Raw genomic sequence first — 20,316 nt, 5'->3', positions numbered from 1 at the left:
TTTCTGTTCACTGACACATTTTTTTATCAGTATTATTGCAAATGCAATAAGATCGAGTTTGTTAACCGTTAATTAACAGTGTTTGCAGGCCGGCCACTAGATAGTTCACCAGATTGAACCTATTGGCCACTCTCTAGGAGGCTTCTGGATCAGCTAGTGCTCGCTGCCCTACTCTGCCAGATAGTGACTGGAGGGAGTCTGAGTAGTGTGTATGTAGGGGACATTGTCGAGGCCATGTTATGGCAAGGAGCTGAGTACATTCTTCCCATGTGTACCACATCCAAGAATTTCATTACTTCATACAGCATGTCCCCCCCCCCCACAAATCTTTTCTTTTACCACTGAATACATCACGTATTGTCAAACTGACAAACCAAACTTATCTGCAAAAAGATCTAAACCTCCCAAACACTGCCTTGTTCATTTCACAAATATATGTAGTCTCAGTTCCAATCTCAATGATGTCCATTTCCACTTACAGTCAGCCAAACGCCATGTACTCTTTCTGACAGAATCCCAATTATCAGTTGATTCAACCACTGCCCATCTCAGTTGTCCAAACTAGTCCCTTATGAATCCCTTTGCTTTGAAGGTGGTACCTGTGTATATGTCTGATATTCTCTGTCAAGAACTTTAGTAATTTGGAATCTCCTGTTTTTGATCTTCTTTGGCTTAAAATCTCTACCACATTCTGTCAAATTCATCTGTAGCCTCTATCATTCTTCCAACTCCACTAAACATTTGGAACTCTTTGAAACTTGACTTTCTTCAGTCCAACTTGCCTAACGGTGAGATAATTTTCCTTGGTGATTTTAATGTTCACAACTTCAGCTGGTCGAGATGCCGAGGCTTTTGCAATTACTAATGACCCCACACAGATTGTTCATTCATCTACCAGAATACCATATAATCCTAACCACACAACCAACATGCTTGATCTTTTTCTCACAACCAACCATTCCAAGTACACAGTCATAATGAATGGTCCTCTAGGCACCTCAGATCACAACTTCTTGATAGTCTTCTCCAATTGAGTCTTTCTCCCTTTCTCTCATGGCCATTCTCAACCTTGTGTTGCTTGGCATTACAAGAATGCAAAATTGAATTATCTGTGAGATTTCTTTTCTTCTTTTCCTTGGTTGGATACTGTTTCAAATCTTCTGTTGTCAACATCTGCTCAGATTGGCTCAGTGAAATTATTCTTGTATGGATGAAATCTCTCATTCCACATTCCACCTTAAAATCTTGTCCTTTATCTAAACTTTGGTTTCCAATAAATGTGCCAAGGCTGTTCAAGAGAAGAATGTTGCATACTGCAATTGGCTTATACCCAAATCTGCAACTTCATTTTCTGCCTATACCAAAGCTCACAACAACTGTAAAGCAGTTATTAAACAGTTGAAACTAGATGTTGAACAGGCTAAGAGTAAACTTGCTTCTTGTTGAAATGGTAGTCACGCATTCTGGTCTCTTGTCAAACGTACTGGCCACAAATTTGCTCATCTCTATTCCCACATCTGAAAAACCAGATGGTTCTACTGCAACTTCAGCCAAAGATAAAGCTACCTGCTAGCAATCCTACTTTTCTTCCAATGTGTATTGATGATCTTGGTAAACCATCTCCTACAATTCCCAGTACACTCCCATTCAATGCCTCCTGTGGTCTTCAGTCAAAAGGATGTCAGAAAGATTGTGAACAACCTTGATTCTAAGAAAGTTCCAGGTTCTATTGGTATTTATCCACTTGTTCTCAAAACCTGTGCATCTGAGCTTACTTGTGTTCTGTGTTGCCCTTTTCCACTTTCTTATTCCCTTCTGCTTGGAAATTTGCTCATATCCAGCCAGTTCCTAAAAATGGTAACAAATCTCTTCCATCCAATTATTATCATCCCACTGCACTTATTTCTACTCTTTTTAAGGTAATGGAGAAATCAATTAGCAGCCAACTCAAACTATCTAGAAACCTTCCATCTTCCATTAATGACCTTCCATTTAAGAGAAATCCTATCCATAGTTTTGCTGATGATAGCACATTGCATTGCATCTTCCAGTTTGAGAAACCTTGTCTCGCACGGACAGCTTCAACTTCTCAAATATCGACTACCAATTCCTTAAATGCTGATCTCCAGTGGGACAAAGATAACTTATTTGATTTCAATCCCAAAACTCAGTACTGTTTTATAGCTTGCAAAAAGGGTTCTTCTGCTCCTATTTCATTGAAAAGGCCTCTGGAGTCAGGAACTCTGTAATTTATCTGTAATGCTACTAAATAACATTGACTCGAATCTATAAAATGCCTTTATTATGATAATATAAAATAAAATAAAGTAAATAAAGGCGTTTTATAGATTCGAGTCAGTGTTATTTAGTAGCATTACAGATGAATTACTTCTGCTCCTATGCTTATCTTCGATGACATTTTGATTTCTAGGCAAGATCATATATCCCTATTGGAGATTACTCTAATTTATACTCTCTCTCGGCATAGGCACATTTCAAATATTGCTTCTTCTGCATCTAAAAAACTGGGTTTTCTTCTTCACTCTCAGTGTTACTGTTCTTTCAAACAGCTCTTCACTCTGTACAAATCTCAAATCCAACCTACCATGGAATATTGTTCTCATATCTGGGGTGATGCCCCCAAATGTGAGTCTCAGGCTTCTAGAGTCCATTCAAAGAGGGTAGTTAGGCTAACTGACTCATCTCTAACAAAGCCTCTCCACTCTCTGTCTTATTGATGTTGTTTCTGCTTCATGCCTTCTCTATACTTCAATGGGCACTGTTCTTCTGAATTGTCTTGTATAATTTCCACTCTCTCTCTCTTCCAAACCAGTCAATATCCAACCAATTTTCCTTCTTCCTCATTAATTCATTCAACTTCTGTTTTCTTGAACAACCTTCCTTCATGCATATTTCCAGAAAATTATAATATACAGAAATTCATATCTAATGTCAACAAGTATCTTCTTTCATCTTTTCAAGCCATGCACTGTACTGAGTACTATAGGTTGTAATATCTCTCATGCTTGGGGTTCTCATAAAAAAAAAAAAAGGGGGGGGGAGTTTTCATGCCTAGATTATACTTATGATAATACAAATACATTTTTAAAAAGCTTCTTGTAAAATGGGGCCTGGTGCAGTAGCACTGTTGGCAGTGCCATTGAGCCATCATGATTAAAGGAAGGACAGAGCTTGTATAAATATGAAATGAAAATAGTCCCTCATTTGAAATATTAACTTTAAATATGATCCATTCATAATTTGTTTAAAATCACATTAAATGGGTAAGTTCTTTTTTAGGAGGCATTATAACAGCTGATAAGAAATTTAATTATTTTTATAATATGGTTAGAAAAGCTGCTTTTGCTTAAAACTACTACACTGAAATGCTGTGGCATATAGTTTTTTTTATTATTATCAACTTTTATTTTTATGCAGTTTGAAATGTTATTTAAAGAGAATAAAATACAAAAATATAATATCATTTCTCAATTTTTCCTGTTGTTTTTGAATAAAAACTGCTGAAATTAAATATGTGGTCCTTTTTTCATACATGCTATGTCACTTCTAAGTTGATAATGTATCTAAATAATTGAGACAGGTAGATAGGTTTGCATTCATTGTTATTGCACAAAGGAAGAGGACTAAATAAGGTAGCAGTAAAAACAGGTTAGCAGCATACGCTTGTGGACAGAGCAATCAAAATGGAAAACACATTTTTTATTTCCTTTTTTTTTTTTTTTTTTGCGGAGAAGTTTTAGAGTAATGTCTATATCATGGCTCACATTTTTGTAATCGTTTTCCAGACAGAAAACATCTGTAAGTTGATTTATTCACTTAGATCATGATAATGCCCTCCCCACCACCCAATAGCATAGCAAATACTTTGGAAATATATCTCTTCATTAAGATGCCACAAAAAAAAAAAATAAATAAATAAGAGTCAACTTAAATGCCTTACTTATGGCTTTTAAATGTTCTGGAAACAGTTCTCTGACAGGGTTATATGCAGTCTATTAATAATGATCACTTTAAAGTCAACAAATTAACCATGGGCTCACATCTGATGAGTATGGGCTTGGCACACCCAGGGTCCTGAGCTGGATATCATCATTCTTCTCTTTCTTGGTGATTTCCTTCTACTTTTGACTCTCTCTCTCTCAGGGTAACTTGGATTTTTTTTTTTTTTTTTTTTTGGTTGGTGCAGCATAAGCCTCACGCTTCCTTGCACCATAAAGCTAATAATAATAATAACAAAATTTCTGTAAGAAGACCCCCCCCCTTGCATTCTGATATGCTCCAAATAGAGCAGTCAAGTCTGCAAAAGCTGGACTCCACACTCATCAAATCTAAATCTGATGAGTATGGGAGATGGGGGGGGGGAACAACACTGGCCTTCTGTAATGTTACTGAAAGCTGAAAATGTTTGCATCATTGCTATGTTGTTTTGTGAGATGGTGCTAAACCTGGATGAAGGATCAAATGTTCACTCCAGCAGTGCTATCACCAAGTAGGTATGCCCCCTGATGTTGATTCACTCGAGAGTGACACCCCAGAAATGAAAAGTAAGTGGAACTCTGCACAGACACTCCTGTTTAAACCACAACAAAAGTCAATTTCTGTAATGTTTTTCATTCTGCTCACAATATAGCTATTCTTGACAGAAAAAAGAATTTAAGCCTTGAATTGCAGAGGGGTGAAATTCTTTTGCTTTATTAAGTTAAATGGCTTTCATTGCACAGCAGGTCCCAATATTTGAGATTATTTAATTATAACTTTCATATTTTTTAGATGAATTACTCTTTCTGTGATCATTGAAAATGGAATCCAGGTTTGTGCAACAAAGAGTGACTGTTTATGAAAATGTATTTCATGTAAAATGAAATTCAATGCACATTCTATTCCATCTGAGTGAATTTATATGTTGGTGCATCATCAAGTTTTTTTCAGGAAAGTGTCTGGGAAATGAACCAAAAATTAGGTACTTAGACAAGTTAAAGTCCAATCTGGGTTGAGACCGTTTGTGAAAGCAGTTTAACCCCCCCCCCCAACATCAGTCTCAAGACAGTCCACCAGTCATTCCTATAGGTTCCTTACACAGTAAAACTTTGTACTAAAATGTGTCTGCTTCAATTTAAACAGGTTCAAAGTATCCATATATAAGATCAGAACAACTAGTATTAATTAATGACAAATTTTATATAAGATACTTTCATTAACATTGTGCAGGATTTTAGTAATTTTCATTTAGTTTTGTTGTGGTAAATAGACATTCGTAAATAGAGGGCTACTGCATTCATTCAGTCACTATGAAAAGGTTGACAACTATGCTGTGGAGAAATGCAGTAAATTTCTCATGTGATAACAACATTGCTAAGGTTTTTTTTTTTCTTTTTTTTTCTTTTTTGCTTCCGTTACTAGTCATTTCAGTTTTATGTATAAAGGCGTATGTTACAAGGTGCGGGTAGCATGTTCAAAATTCTTGTACTTCACGTATAACATTTCAAACAGCGATCCACCAAGTTTCATCCAGTTTCAAAAATGTCTTTTTTTTAATTATGGGTCCCGAAGTCAAATTTATGTGAATGAGGAAAGATGGAAAATTTTCAGTCAGCGTGAAGTCATCCAATATTTGAGAAAAAAGGGACTAAACCAAAGGCAATTCACAAAGATATGGTTATATCAGGGGAAGATGCTCCTTCCTATTCCATGGCAGCAGAATTTAAATAAGGGAGGAAGAGCCTGGAAGATGACCCACATTGTGGAAGATCTGCAACATCCATCAATCTAGAAGTTGTTGACAGTGTGTATTATTTGGTGATGTGATTGATGAGTGACAGTTCAATACATTGCCAGTGTCTTCAGTATCTCATCTGAATGTGTGTACGACATTCAGATGAGATGCTAATAATAGGGGTTCTTGTGAAAAAGGTGTCAGCACGATGGGTCCCAAAGTTCACAGCAAATCAAAAATGCACAAGGGTTTTCATGTCAAATGAAGATTTGTATAATTTTTTAAGAAGATCTAGCAAATTTCCTTTCAAGGTTTTTGACCACAGATGAGATGTGTTGCATCACTTTCAGCCAGAGACAAAGGAGCAGCCCAAACAGTGGAAACGCAGCTCTACTTCCCTCCAAACAAAGTGAAGTCAATTGCTTCCACTGTCAAGGCGGTGGCATTGGTTTTTTGGAATGCTTATGGAGTTTTGTGGATTACCTTCAGAAAGGTCATGAGGACAAATTATGCAGATCTTGTGAGGAGTTTGCATGAAAACATAAAAGACAAATGCTGAGGAAAGCTCAAGAGAGGAGCCCCCACCACCAGGAAAATGCATTTGCTCATAAGTCTGTCATTGCCATGGCTGCACTGTATGAGTGTGGCACTGAAATCTTGGACCATCTCCAATTAACCAGATCTACACTGTTGGACTTTCACTTATTTCCTAATTTGAAAAAATACCTGGCTGGCTCCATTTTCTCAGGGAAAGTGATGTCATTGCTGCAGTGGATGCATCCTGGAGGCCCAAGCGAAAACTTTTTTTTCACAGCTGGAATCAACGCATTGTAGCACTGGTGGCAAAAGTGTATTGACACCAAAGTGGACAAACAGGATGCAAAGTAACATGTTATCAGACTCCTTAAACTCAGGCCACGAACTTTTCAAACATCCCCCTTTAATACCTTAAAATAAGTGCTACGTTGTTTATTAGATTTGTACATACTTATTAAAAAGGATCTGTGCCTTTGGATATCATCTGATGTATTATAATACTTATCATGGATAATAATACTTATAATCCAGGCAAAAAAAAAAAAAAAACAAAAAAAACACAACACATCTTTTTTACTTTACGGCTTTCAGTAAAATAAGCATAGCAGACGATAAAGCGTATGGGAGAACGGTAATAAATATTATGCAACTGTAATAAACTGAATGGGTAAGTTTAAAACTATAGTTTCATTAAGTGTTCTATAAAGTTATAATCTTAGTAATTAGTTGATATATGGACAGCTATACTTACTTTTCAACTCTATTAATCATAGAAAAACCAAATAAAAAATCAATTAATTGAATGTGCCCAAAATGTAATTCACTACACATATTACTTAATTTGCAATTGCTAATACAGTCGATTCAAGTTATTTGAGACACATTGGGACTAGTGCATTTTGGCCCGATTAAGTGGTTGCCCCAATTATCCAAAGTTTCACGTAAATAGTTAAAAATACAATATACCCCCCCCCCCCTACAATTAGTTCATTATACAATCAAATCACGTTACGATGAACTCACCATAGTAAAGTATCGTTCACTATATGAAGTGCAGTAAGTGCCAGTCATTGTGATCACGTTTGTGAATTGAATTTTAATTCCATTAAACAGCGATTCTAATTAGCGAAAATAGGAGGAATATTATCCACAGGCCATAAAAGTAAAGATATATTAAGCACAGATTTACCCTTTATTACCTTACCAATTAAAAAAATTAAATGATACGTGAAATTGGGAAGAATATACGTGATAATCGGAATAATTAATATGTATTGTAATATGTACATACTAACTAAACTAGTTGATATTTCTGTTCACTGACATTTGTCGGTGGGGGTTAAAATTTAAAACAATAAAAAGATAAGCAATCAATAACGAAAAACACGGCACACACAAATTGCAAGTAACACGATATGCGCAAGTGAGAATGGAGTAACAAATTACGAAGCTTTAAAAATAGGAATGAAGAGAAGATTCTGAAAATTATGTTTTTTATATGATTGAAGATTCCATACAAGTGTAAACACATTTTACCATAATAATCCACAGAATTCCAGCTGTCGGTATTATCGCAAATTCAATAAGATCCAGTTTACTATCAGTTTATGATGGATTTCACTAACACAAAAGCCCAATAAACAGGTCACTGCTAATTGTTTTTATTGTTTTATGGTTGTGACCTCCAGAAATCCGACCGAACTACATGGTACGGTCGGAGACAATCGTAGGGAAATCTCCAGTGCTGCAGTCTCCTGCCCCAATTAAACGGCATTTTGTCCCAATTAAGCGAAGTAAACCCTGGCTATTTTCTCGATTGGGTTCTGTTTTTTAAGATTTGTCCCAAATAAACGGCTGCCAAGATTAACCGGTGGCCCAAATAACCGGAATCCACTGTATAACTTAAAATTACAAGTATTTAAAATATATTTCACAAATAATTAAAATCAAAAACTAAAAACACCTTTACAGGAAATAGTAATAACAGTATAAGTAAGATTTTTGCTATCATGCAAAACATCAAAAATGTTGTTGGCCTTTCATAATTTTTAGGCACATTAGTATATAAACATAATGCACCTATTGTCTTATTGTTTGTCCACATATAACTGGGCTCCCAGTTGACAGATTTTCAGGAAATTGCATATTTGGGTCAAGTCATTCAATTTCATTCAAATCAGAGCAATAGAAACCTGGCAATTTTTACTTTGTTTAATTTTTTTTATTGCCCCCTCCCATGTAACAACTCAACTCCTGATGATCACATTTTGATAAAATTTTATATTTGTGTAGAAAGATTTGTAGAGCCATCCCAAATTTCATTAAAATCAGACAGCTGTTATTTATTTATTATTTATTTTTTTATACATATTTCCACAGGCTATTCATATGTCATATATTGCAGCTTAAGCACCGGATATTATATTTGCCAGCTGCTGGTTGGCAGAATGAATGGGCAATGCAGTGGATGTGCAGAAATGGAATGCTCTCAGTTTGAGTACAAAAGGTATTACGTTTTGTTAATTTTTTTGTTATAATCTACGATTAATTACTATTTGCTAATGCATATTAAATGTATGCGTTGTATATTAACAATCTCCTCTCCCCCATCTGGCTAATTATCTTTTTTCACATTTGGCAGTATTATGAACAATTGTTAAAATGTCAAGCATGACTTGAAATAATTTGTTATATTTCAAGCATCCTTCTGCACTTATTAGTTTCCCACCAAGAATCAATTTGGATCAGTTATTTTATAATTGCTTCTGATAGCTTCACACACTGAAAATGAAAGAACTGATACTGCAAACCATCTACTGCTTCATCTATTCTATTTTTTTATTTTCATTGTTACCAGGAAACTTGTCCACAGAAAATTTTGTGCCGCCTTGGTATTTATAAGAACATTTTTAGGGATGAACTTTGCAGTGAAATTGCCTAAGAATGGGTCAGAAACACCCTTCTGATTTAGTCTGATTTGGTAATCAAACTATGAAAATGGAAGTGGAAAATTTAACCATTGTTGGTGTTATAAATTTACACATTCTTCAATACTGATGAGTAATAACTTAAATAGTTGTGGAGATGTTTGACTGAAGAACTACATTTAGATTTCAAATGCTGGCATATCATTTAAAAGGAACAGGCAAAATACTTTATTCATGACAGAAGAGAGGAACACAAAGAGACTTTCACATGTGTGAGAATAACCAGCCAAGAATCATCAGCTTTCTTGGACTGTTCTGGATTATACTTTTTTTTTTTTTTTTGATTTGGTAGGTGTTGGCACATCGGCTTCTGTGGCCATATTGCACCTCCCAAGGTTTTTTGCAGTACTTTGATCCAAGCCCGAGGCGGGAATCGAACCCGCGACCTTTGGGTTGCCGGGCAGGTACTTTACCCACTCGGCTAGCCCGGTCGGCTCTGGATTATACGCAACAGAAGTTTGTGATTTATACGTGCTTTTCATTAAGGAGTTCGCACAACACATTTTTTTCTTCTTCAAAACTTCTTTTGGATCATGAACTGGAAAAGTACAAAAACAATCGATGATTGTTTTTGTACATTTCAATTTGGTAACCTTGAAAAGCACCTATATGGTTTTCCTCAGCACTTCTACACAAATAAATTAAATGACATGGATACTACTGCTATCCAGTGCTCTCCTCCCTCTTCTAATAACCTTACTGCTTCAGTTTTTAGGCCTGCCATAACAAAGACATTATCAACACCAAGTGCAAGACAGATTCCTAAAGGAAACCCATATGATTTTAGGGTTGGCCAGAAGATACTTAATATTGTAGTTACTTTCCATTTCATTGTAAGCAAGCTGCTTTTGATTTGATGATTTTCTTTTGTTAAGAAATGATACAATGGGATATAGATTGGAATCAATGTGTTTACTCTGCCATGAAAATGGCACATTACAAAATCCATCACTGTGTGTTCTTTCCTTCTCTGTACAATTTCAACAACAATGCCTGCTGATTTTGTTCTTTCACATCTTTTTTTTTTTTTTTGCTAATTCACTATCAAGGAAACATTTCTGAACAAAATGCCTGCATGATCTGCACAACTTGGAGGAAGATTATATTCTATAATAAATAATGCTAATAGGCATTCAACACAGATGACACTAGAAGGGCAATTTTTGTGGGAGAATATACAAACTGATTGAGTATTTTATGGATAACATACTGCATACAACATGGCCATGCTACACCAGATCCAATGGTCTCAGAAAATTTATACTACATATGTTCAGTGAAACCTTTTGCCTAAGGTATCATTTTGATGTAGTTATAAGATTTCAGTTAGTTATAACACATAATATAAATTGATTGTTTTTAGGAATTTGAAGACTGCTGTAACAGCAGTCTTCAAATTACCAGAACACGATACAAAAGATCTTTTGGGTGAGACACCATGTTCTCTAGTTGGAATTAAAAATCATTCTTATTTGCTTCTCATACTCTCGGTATCTGAGAAGCAAATCGGAATTGTCTTATTCTAAAAGTGGGGAAATGGACTCGAGCTCCGAGCAACAAAGAATGTGTGATACGACTGATCCTCAGAGTCACTAGTGATTGCTTATTGCAATTTTCAATTTGGTGAATTTGAGAAGTGCTCATATGGCTTACCTTAGCACTTCTAACATCTTTAAATAGACTCATCAGAGGCTGCAACTGTTTTATGGGACTAGTTAAACATTTACCCAAAGATAGTAAACATGTGTACACATTCTTCAAAGCCTTTTTCCCTTCAGCATTATTTTTAAAGGAAACTAACTTTTCCTTTTCTTTTCTTTTTAGCACCTTTTTAAATAGTAGTAAATGTACACAGTATTCATCCACTTTCAGAGGAAGCATGCAGTCCCCACCCCATCACCTCAGCACACAAATTTGGAAGCCTTTTGATTACTGCTAGCAATTGAAAATGGCACATTTTTCATTCATCACTACATTTTCTTTCACTTTCTGTCCAATTAAACTAACAGTGTTACTGTTTTTGTTCTTGCACATATTTCTTAACAATGCAACTACATAATCAGAAATTGGTAGAGAAAAACTATTGCTATTAGTATTAGAATAGTTAAATGCTGTAAGGAAAGACTTACTGCATCTGCCATTATAAATTCTCCAGTTAGCTAGACAGTAGTTATCTGCAACATGCTGCCTGAAGGCAATCTTCATGAAACCTGGCTTTCTGTTCCTCATTAATATTTTAAATTTATGTCCCCTGATCCTTGTCTCTCCTATCAGTGAGAATAAAGGTGAATAAGCTTTTCAGTCTACACCATCTAAGCCGTTCTTCATATTGTCATCAGCAAAGGGAAAGTTCGGTAAGATGATAAATGATCAGAAAGGCAAATGAAGTTTTCATCCTGCTAAATGTAAGGTTGCAAGGTTTTTCATTTGAAGAAAGGAATCTGGGGTAACAGGCACAACACGGAACATGGAATTAAAGGTAGCTCAAGATTGGAAAAATTTCTGGCTGCCTACCTGCAGTGCAGAGTAGTGTAGGTAGGCAGCCAGGAAGGCTCAGTGGGTGCTATCAATTAACAATAGGAGACCTTTGTCAGCTAGGAGAAGAATGTTATTATTCCCCTTCATAAAATGATGGTTGTTGTTATTTGGTTTTTAGGAGCATTAGCAACTAAGGCCATATTGCTCCGGAGATATGCGGTGGTCATTCCCTAACCCTTCCGCATCCTCCGTATTTGGTGGTCATGGGCTCTAACCCCGGTCTAATCAAGAAGCGTGTGCTATGCACTGCTGCTCCTGCCCACCGAGGCGCCTATAAATAAAATGATGGTGAGACATTGTTTGAAATATTGTATTCTGGTCTCAAGGCTTCACTTAAAAAGGACAAAGATTTTTAGAGCTAGTCTAAAGAAGGGCAGTTGGGTTGGCTGGGAGTGCCAGGGGTTGTTCCTATGGGGAGCATCTTAGATGTGGGCTGCAGAGCTTGGAAACTGGCATCTAAGGGGTGATTTCACAGATGTGTTAAGGAATTAGCTGAGTGAATGAGAGAGACATTTTCACGTTGGAAGGTGAAAGTAGAGCAACGGAACAAATATAAAATTTTGGGAAGCAACACAAGGTTAGATCCCATGAAGTTCACCTTTGGACAGCCTGCTGTTAATCACTGGAATAAGTTACTTCCTAAGGTAGGTAGAGAGTGAGGTGAAATTATGGAAGAACTGGATTTTTACTTTTTTGAAATGGGAAAAATTCTAACTGACTCAGTTTTTTTTTTTTTTTTTTTTTGATGCAAAATAAGTGTGTGTCCTTTCATCATTTGGCCTGATTAATATTAATACATATTATAAGCAATAAAATATAGAAAACTGTTTAAAAATCATAAGGCAATAACTGAAGCAAGGTGGAACAGCTATTCACATTGTTTGAATCTACTTACATGCAACATGATCAAATTGATGAAATACTGTTGGAAAGAACTGATGAGCATCATCTGAATGATATGCACCTCAGTTAATAAAAAATACTGCGGTATTTCGAAAAGCAATTTTATAAAGTTTCAAATGCATCAGAGGAATTGTTTCTGAGATAAAAAGAAAAACAACTTACTACTAAACTTTAATATGCAACTAAATTATTCCCACATGACAGTAAAAGCCCAGAATTAAAAAGTTCAACAGAAAGAAAATGGATTATTTTTCTAATGTGGAAGATAGAACTGATGCAAATGTTAAACTGCTATCTGACAAAATCCTAAATTATATTTGAATGAAACTTCCCAAAATCAATTTCTGATAATGAAAACTTTCAGTTGTTGAAGTATCATTGTATTCAACACTTCAACGACTGAAAGTTGAAGTGTTGAATACAATGACATATTTTTTTCCCCAAAATCTTGCAGTTGTGGCTTGTTTCATTCTTGCCATCCCCACCAGCAGCAAGCCAGTGAGAGACTTTATTGCAGATGGACCTAGAAACTGTTGATGTCCTGTTTCTGCAAATCAACTAACTAAAAGTGTGTAAAATTAATCATATTATGAATACATTTTCATTAGCATTTTTCCTATCTAGCTATTCTTTAAATTTTTGTATATGCAACGAAAATATCAATATCTATCTGTACATTAAAAAAGTTTTCCTCCTAGTGATTTTATTCAAGCCAATGGGAGAAGAGGGCAAGACAATTACATCACTACTAATGTAAATAATTATATAGGTCATTTCCTGATTAGATTTCAATCAGTGTGTTATAATGTTAGTATAATGTTATTATTATATAAATAATAAACTATACAAATATTTACAAAAAAACTAAAACATTTATAAAATACTAAACTATTTACAATCATACCTCTACTATATCGGGATGATGGGTCCCTTCATCAGCTGACATCAATATACAAAAACTGTATATTGATGTACAGCGGAACATCAAATGATGCCGAGCATGGTCATGTATTAGACAATGTATGTATCAGACTCGTGCATGTTCACGAGATTGGTGAACATTAACTGGAAGGCATACAACAAATGGGTTATTGGTCAGAATCAGACACTTGCTGTTGACAATGTAGAGCACGTATGTGGGATGCAAGTCAATGTTCGTCATGTTGCAAGACAAATGCCTCATCAATGTTCACCAATCTCGTGCACGTGCTTCACTGTCTAATACATGACCACACCTGGCATCATCTGATGTTCCACAGTAACGTTTTTGTATATTAATGTCAGCTGATAAAGGGACTCATCATCTCGATATAGTAGAGGTATGATTGTAAACATTTTAGTCATGCTCTTTCGAATGTAACAATATTCCTCATACATTAGGGAACCCAAAGCAAAAGGCCTTTTCCTAATTGACTTACTTACGTAAATGCAAGTAAATAATTACACAGTGATATTTATTCGACCTTGAGAATGTGCCATGGTGGGGTGGCCAATGGAGAAGGGGGATGTGGGTCACGTGGTCCAGTGGGCAGGGCAATTACATCACTACAATTGCACAGGCAAATAATTACGTAGGTCAGTTCCTGATTAGATATCGATCAGTGCATTTCAACAGGTGTGTCTTTTACGTAGAAAAGATTTGACTTACTTCATCATACCTCTACATTTTACACAGAAAAGTGTGTGTGGGGGGTTGGCGAGCAAAGCAAGCAGGGGTGAAGCCCCCTAGTTAATATCATTATATTTTTTTTGAATATAAACAATGACATTTGAGTTTGGACCGATGAAATGACCCAAAGAGGAAAAGACAAAGTAAGAGACATGCAGCTGATTATGAATCCATGAACTAGTCCGTCAATCAATTAACTTTGTAAATTATGCTAATAATTATGTAGAAAAATTTTATGCACTGTTGTATCCTATGCTAATGAACAAATTGGCACAGCTAAACAATAGGTTTAATGACTTGTGTACTTTACTTTCTGGACACTTCTTGTATTTCCATTGGCTATATCTATAAAACAAATATAAAAGCATATTCTCACCAGTGCAGAATCTTCATTCGATAACTTTAAAATTTGTGCTCTATACCATCGGAAATCTGGTTTACATAAGGCAACACAAACACCTGGTTCCTTCCATTCCACTGAACTGAATTTGGCCTGTCCATAAACTTGCTGGAGCTCTAGCATTAATCTATAAAACACCACAAGATTGTCATTATTATCATATTAATTGCAATTACCAAGAAAAATCATTTAGGTCCTAATCTGGATCATAGTTTCTGGAGAAAGCAAGAAACATGATCAACTGCCTCCAGACAGTAATTCATTTAGTAAATTAGGTGGAGAATAAGAATATCTAGGATGAAATCTGAAGTAGTGTATCCATGAACTTCAACCATAAATGAAGTTATAAATACAATATAGTTATTAGTTAGTTAGTTGTTAACTATAACATTTATGATTACAGTTACAAATGCTTAAAATATTCATATTTATATTCATATATCGTTAATTAATCATAATTCTTATAACAGTGAAGAGGCAACTTCACAATTATGCCATAAACCAATGAAAAATTTCACAAATTCTTAAGGGTAACAGGCTATATAAAACTTACTCTGATGTACTCTTATTGTGAAATTGCATCAATCTTGCACTGTGAAGCAGATAACTAAGAAATGATTTGCTGTTACTATATATATATATATATATATATTATTTAATATAGTCTAAGTAATTTATCTCTTTAGAGGAGGCTAATATGTAAGATACTGAATCTATATGGAAGTATGGTTACAAATAATGCAGGTTACGTGCAGACGACGAATGACGTAACAACCCAAGTCACATATAATAGCCTATGCCGGCACCAATGGCTATTCCTGAAAACATATATGGAATACAAAGCAAAGTAAATTACAATTAAATGATTAAAAGATGTTAATTATGGGTAAAAAGATACATTGAAAGGGACTTATTCTAGGGCTAACCCTCTCAATGCATCAACCATAATTAACATAGCTATCTGTTTCTGTTGTCATCCGCCAGCTTAACGAAGTCTAGATGAAAGCAAAATAGTATATGTTAAGCGAAAAATAAAAAACTTATCATTAAAAGGATGTAAGACAATAGTTATGCTACTAAATAGCATCATGGTATATCACAATTTAGTTGTTAACTGGCTGGATGACTATTAGCCCGACAGATAGCTAAATCACGAATTTATAGAAAGATACCTAAAATTACAAAAGCGAAAGAACGTAGAAAGGGATCCATCCACTGTTGTTCATATAAGTATGTGGTATAATGGTACTGGTATCAATAGTAGCATAAGCTAACAGAAGGAGAACGGAAGCAGAGTAAAGTATGGCAATAGTACCTCAACCCCCTTGAATTGCTCTAATACTTCATGAGGTATGAAGTATTAGAGTATCATCAGTTTAGCTAAAACAAGAACAAATGAATCACTTACAGGTTTGCTGTGTAGTAGTAACCAGTAGTAGTAGCAGTGACATTTGATGCAAGAAAGCAAGTGTATGAGCTTATGCAGCTTCAGCCAAAAAAAAAAAAAAAAAAACATCACACCATTCCCTCCAAATGCCTGTCCAGTTCCTCCTTAAATTTATTCAACCTATCAACTTCCACAATGACAGATGGAAGTTTGTTCCAGCAATTATCCACCCGCTGGCTAAAGGCAAATTTCCGCACATCTAATCTACATCTGTCTTTTCTTAATTTGAATTTATGCCCCCTTAGGTTCGTAATCTGAACAAGTGGAAGGATCCCATCAGAATTCAACGTGCTCAATCCATTCAAGGCCTTATATACCTCAATCAGATCACCGCACAGGTGCCTAGTCTCCAGCCACTGCAATTTGCAAGACTTAAGCCTCTCTTGGTAAGAGGGTCCATTCCCCTCACCAATCTTGTTGCCCTTCTCTGTACACGCTCAAGTAAATCTACATCCTTCCTAAAATGAGGCCTCCAGACCTGTATGCAGTACTCAAGGCATGGCCTGACCATTGCCTTATACAGAGGGATAATCACCTCCTTTTCCCTGCTAGCAAAATTCCTATATATCATGAACAAAACCCCATGACCTGCCCTGGCAGCCTGTCTGCATTGCTCAGAAAACTTCATATCTGAGTGTACAATTACTCCCAGGTCTTTTTCATTTTCTACCACACAGTTGGTACGTTTCTCTGGGGTTACTTCTACCCATATGCATTACTTTGCATTTGTCAAGGTTAAACTTCACTTGCCACTTCTTAGCCCATCTGCACAAATTATCTAGATCCTGTTGCAGTAGCACACTGCCATTACTGTCATTAACAAACCTGCCAACCTTTGTATCATCTGCAAACTTCGACATTAAGCCTGATATACCTTCATCAATATCATTGATAAATATACAAAACAACAGTGGACCCAACACCGAACCTGTGCGACTCCACTAATAACATTAGTCCAAGAAGAGCAGCACCCATTGATTACCACCCTCTGTCTTCTCCCACTTAACCATCCTTTTATCCATTGTAGCAACTTACCCTTAATACCATTCTGCTCCAATTTGTACAATAGTCTTCCATGCGCAACAGTGTCAAAAGCTTTCCTAAAATCCAAATATATGATATCAAAATTATTTTTTGCATCCAGTTCCTTTGTAACCACATCATAATATCCTATCAAATTTGTCAGACAAGACTTTCCCTTAACAAACCCATGCTGTGTCTGAATTATTGCTGCAGTCTTGTCTAGATGATCCTGCAATGCATCTTTAACCAGTGACTCCATTATTTTACCCGGAATAGAAGTTAAACTAACTGGTCTGTAATTACTCGTGTCACCCTTCGATCCCCCTCTGTGAATTGGGGATACATTTGCTCTCATCTCCAGTCCATGGGAACCTCACCTGAGTCCAAGGATGCTCTCATAATTATGGCTAAGGGTTTGCTTAGTTGCTTTGCCGCCTCCTTTAATATAACTGGATAGATCCCATCCACCCCAGGTGCTTTTCTTATGTTTAACTTCAACAATTTCTGCTCCACTTTGCTTTCAGTTATTACAAAATCATTAACTATCCTGCTACAATTTGATAACCTTCTGCCATTTTCAAACCTTAATAATTCCTCATGTGTGAATGTAGATGCAAAATACTCATTCAGTTTGTTTGCTATCTGAGCAGGATCATCAACAGTCGAACCATCGATGTCAAGTGGACCAATCAGATTCATCCCCTTCCTTTTAGAGTTTATATAAGTAAAGAAATCCTTGCTGTTTTTCTTAGCATCTTTTGCCAAGGATTTCTCGTAATCTGCCTTCGCCTGCCTAACCTCCTTTGTCATCTGATTACAGACTAGCTTATATCTGCCATAGGCTTCTGAGTCGCTTGATAATTTATATGCATCCCATGCATTTTTCTTCTCAGTCACGAGTCTCATTAGTTCATTAGATAACCATTTAGGCCTAAACCTTGAACAATATTTCTTAATAGGTATGAAACTTTTAGTAGCTTCCACGATTAATTCCTTGAATGCTTCCCACTTAGAATTTACTGTTGGTAACATCGTCAGTTTATCCCACTGTACAGAATTTAAAAACTGTCGGAGACCACTGTACAGCAATGAAAACAGTGAAAAGAGCAAAAGGTGGAGTTGGCTTTCTGGTCCATAAAGAAAAAAAAAAAAAAAAAAACAACATTCTGGAATTCAAAAGTACATTGCCATGGGTGTCAAGACTACTACTCAGGATTTCTAAGAAGTACAAACTAAAGGTTATAATGATATATGCTCCAATATCGAGCTATGATGATGAAGAGGTTGAAGAAATGTACATTGAAATTGAAAGACTTCTAGATGAACAGAAAACTCACTACACCATTATTATAGGAGACTTCAATGCCAAGGCTGGAAAGAGACAAAACAGCACAGAAAGGGAAACTACAGGAAATTTTGGAATTGATGAAAGACTCATGGAATTTGCAGAATCTCGAGGAATGCCTGTAATGAATACTTTCTAAGGGTGAAGAGAAAGTGGACATGGAAGAGTCCAAATGGATTAACAACTAATGAAACAGACTTCATCCTCACTAACAGAAGATATATTGTGAATGATGTTACCACCCCGAATAAGGTAAATGTTGGAAGTGATCACAGAATGGTAAGATGCACACTTGATATAGATGTAGGAAAAGAAAGGAAAAAACTGACTTGAGTAAATAATATGAAGGTATTTGAGATAACAGAAGAGGAGGAAAAGCAGCATATACTGGAACTTAAGAATAAGTTTGAGCTTCTGCAGAATTTTCAGACATCGACGAGGAATGCAACCTGCTGAAAGTGATAAAGCCCGCGACGCCTATAGGTAAAAAGAAATCCAAATAAGAAAATTATACTGAAACTGAAGAATAGTGATGGTGCACTTATAAATAACAGAAAAGGCATAATTCAAATAGCAGGTACTATAAAGAATTATATAACGAGTGAAGGAATGATGCCGGCAGTGGGGAAGTTGGATCACAAATTAGCAACACAAATACAACGTAGCCGATATCCTTCCTGACAGAACATGCATACGGGCATCTAAACACACATAAGTGCAACATGCAGACAAGGCATAGACACCTTATACATTATGATTTTGAAGAAAATATACGCGAAAGCTATCTCCTTTATGAGGTAGAGCATGGATTGAAGAAAATGAAGAATCAGAAAACCCTGGGTGAAGTCGAAGTTACTGTATAGTTGTTAAAATTAGGAGTAAGTGACATGACACAGAAGCTGGCAAGACTATTCACAAAATACATTAGGAAAGGTGTTACGCCTAAGGAGTGGAATAATGCAATCATAATTTTGCTGCATTAAAAAGGAGATAAATTAGAAATTATAGACCGATTAGCTTGTTGTCCCAAATCTTCAAATTGTTCACAAAGGTCATTACTAACAGATTAGAATGAATACTTGATGAGAATTAACTGAAAGAGCAAGCTGGCTTTAGGACAGGATTCTCAACTATGGATCACCTATTCATAATATTGCAGATAATGGAAAAAGCAAATGAATATAAAACACCATTATGCTTGGCATTTGTGGATTATGAAAAGGCATTTGACTTCACACAGAATAAAGCAATGTTTCGGGCACTAGAAAGACAAGGCAGAGACTCCTCGTACATTATGATTTTGAAGAAAATATACGAGAACACTATCTGCTTTATTAGACTAGACAAAGGCGGTATCAAATTTAAAATTGAGAATGAAGTTCAACAAGGAGAAACAATATCTCCAAAGTTGTTTACTGATGCCCTTGAGGAAGCTTTCAGAAGATTGGTTGCAGAAAGAAGTCAATGTGAATGGAGAATACCTAAACCATTTATGATTAGCAGATGACATTATGATCATAAGCCAAAAGTAATGATGAACAAGTATGCCACAGAAAGGGATATAATCATTGAAGGAGCAGTAACTGAAAAGGTGGATTCACATACTTACCTGGGACAAATCATCAGCTGTAATAATGATAAATGGCTGGAAGTTAAGAGAAGAATAAATTTTGGATGGATAGCATTCAGGAAATATAGGTATCAAATTTAAAATTGAGAATGAAGTTCAACAA

At 35.8% G+C, this 20,316-nt stretch overlaps 1 protein-coding gene across 1 annotated transcript in view; it reads right to left on the bottom strand.

Annotated features, from left to right (window-relative positions):
• qin (tudor domain-containing protein qin) overlaps positions 1-20,316 on the bottom strand; it is a 571,075-nt gene that overhangs the window by 157,481 nt on the left and 393,278 nt on the right. The window contains exon 27 of the mRNA XM_090381133.1: positions 14,745-14,895. Within this exon, the coding sequence (XP_090237259.1) occupies positions 14,745-14,895 (151 nt within the window). The remainder of the gene's footprint in view (positions 1-14,744; positions 14,896-20,316) is intronic.

The sequence above is a fragment of the Mastigoproctus giganteus genome, chromosome 9 (assembly GCF_048544385.1).
Source record: "Mastigoproctus giganteus isolate SK-2022 chromosome 9, ASM4854438v1, whole genome shotgun sequence".
NCBI classification, from domain to species: Eukaryota; Metazoa; Arthropoda; class Arachnida; order Uropygi; family Thelyphonidae; genus Mastigoproctus; species Mastigoproctus giganteus.
Note: the sequence above shows the minus strand (reverse complement) of the source record. Positions and strands in the feature narration are given on the sequence as shown.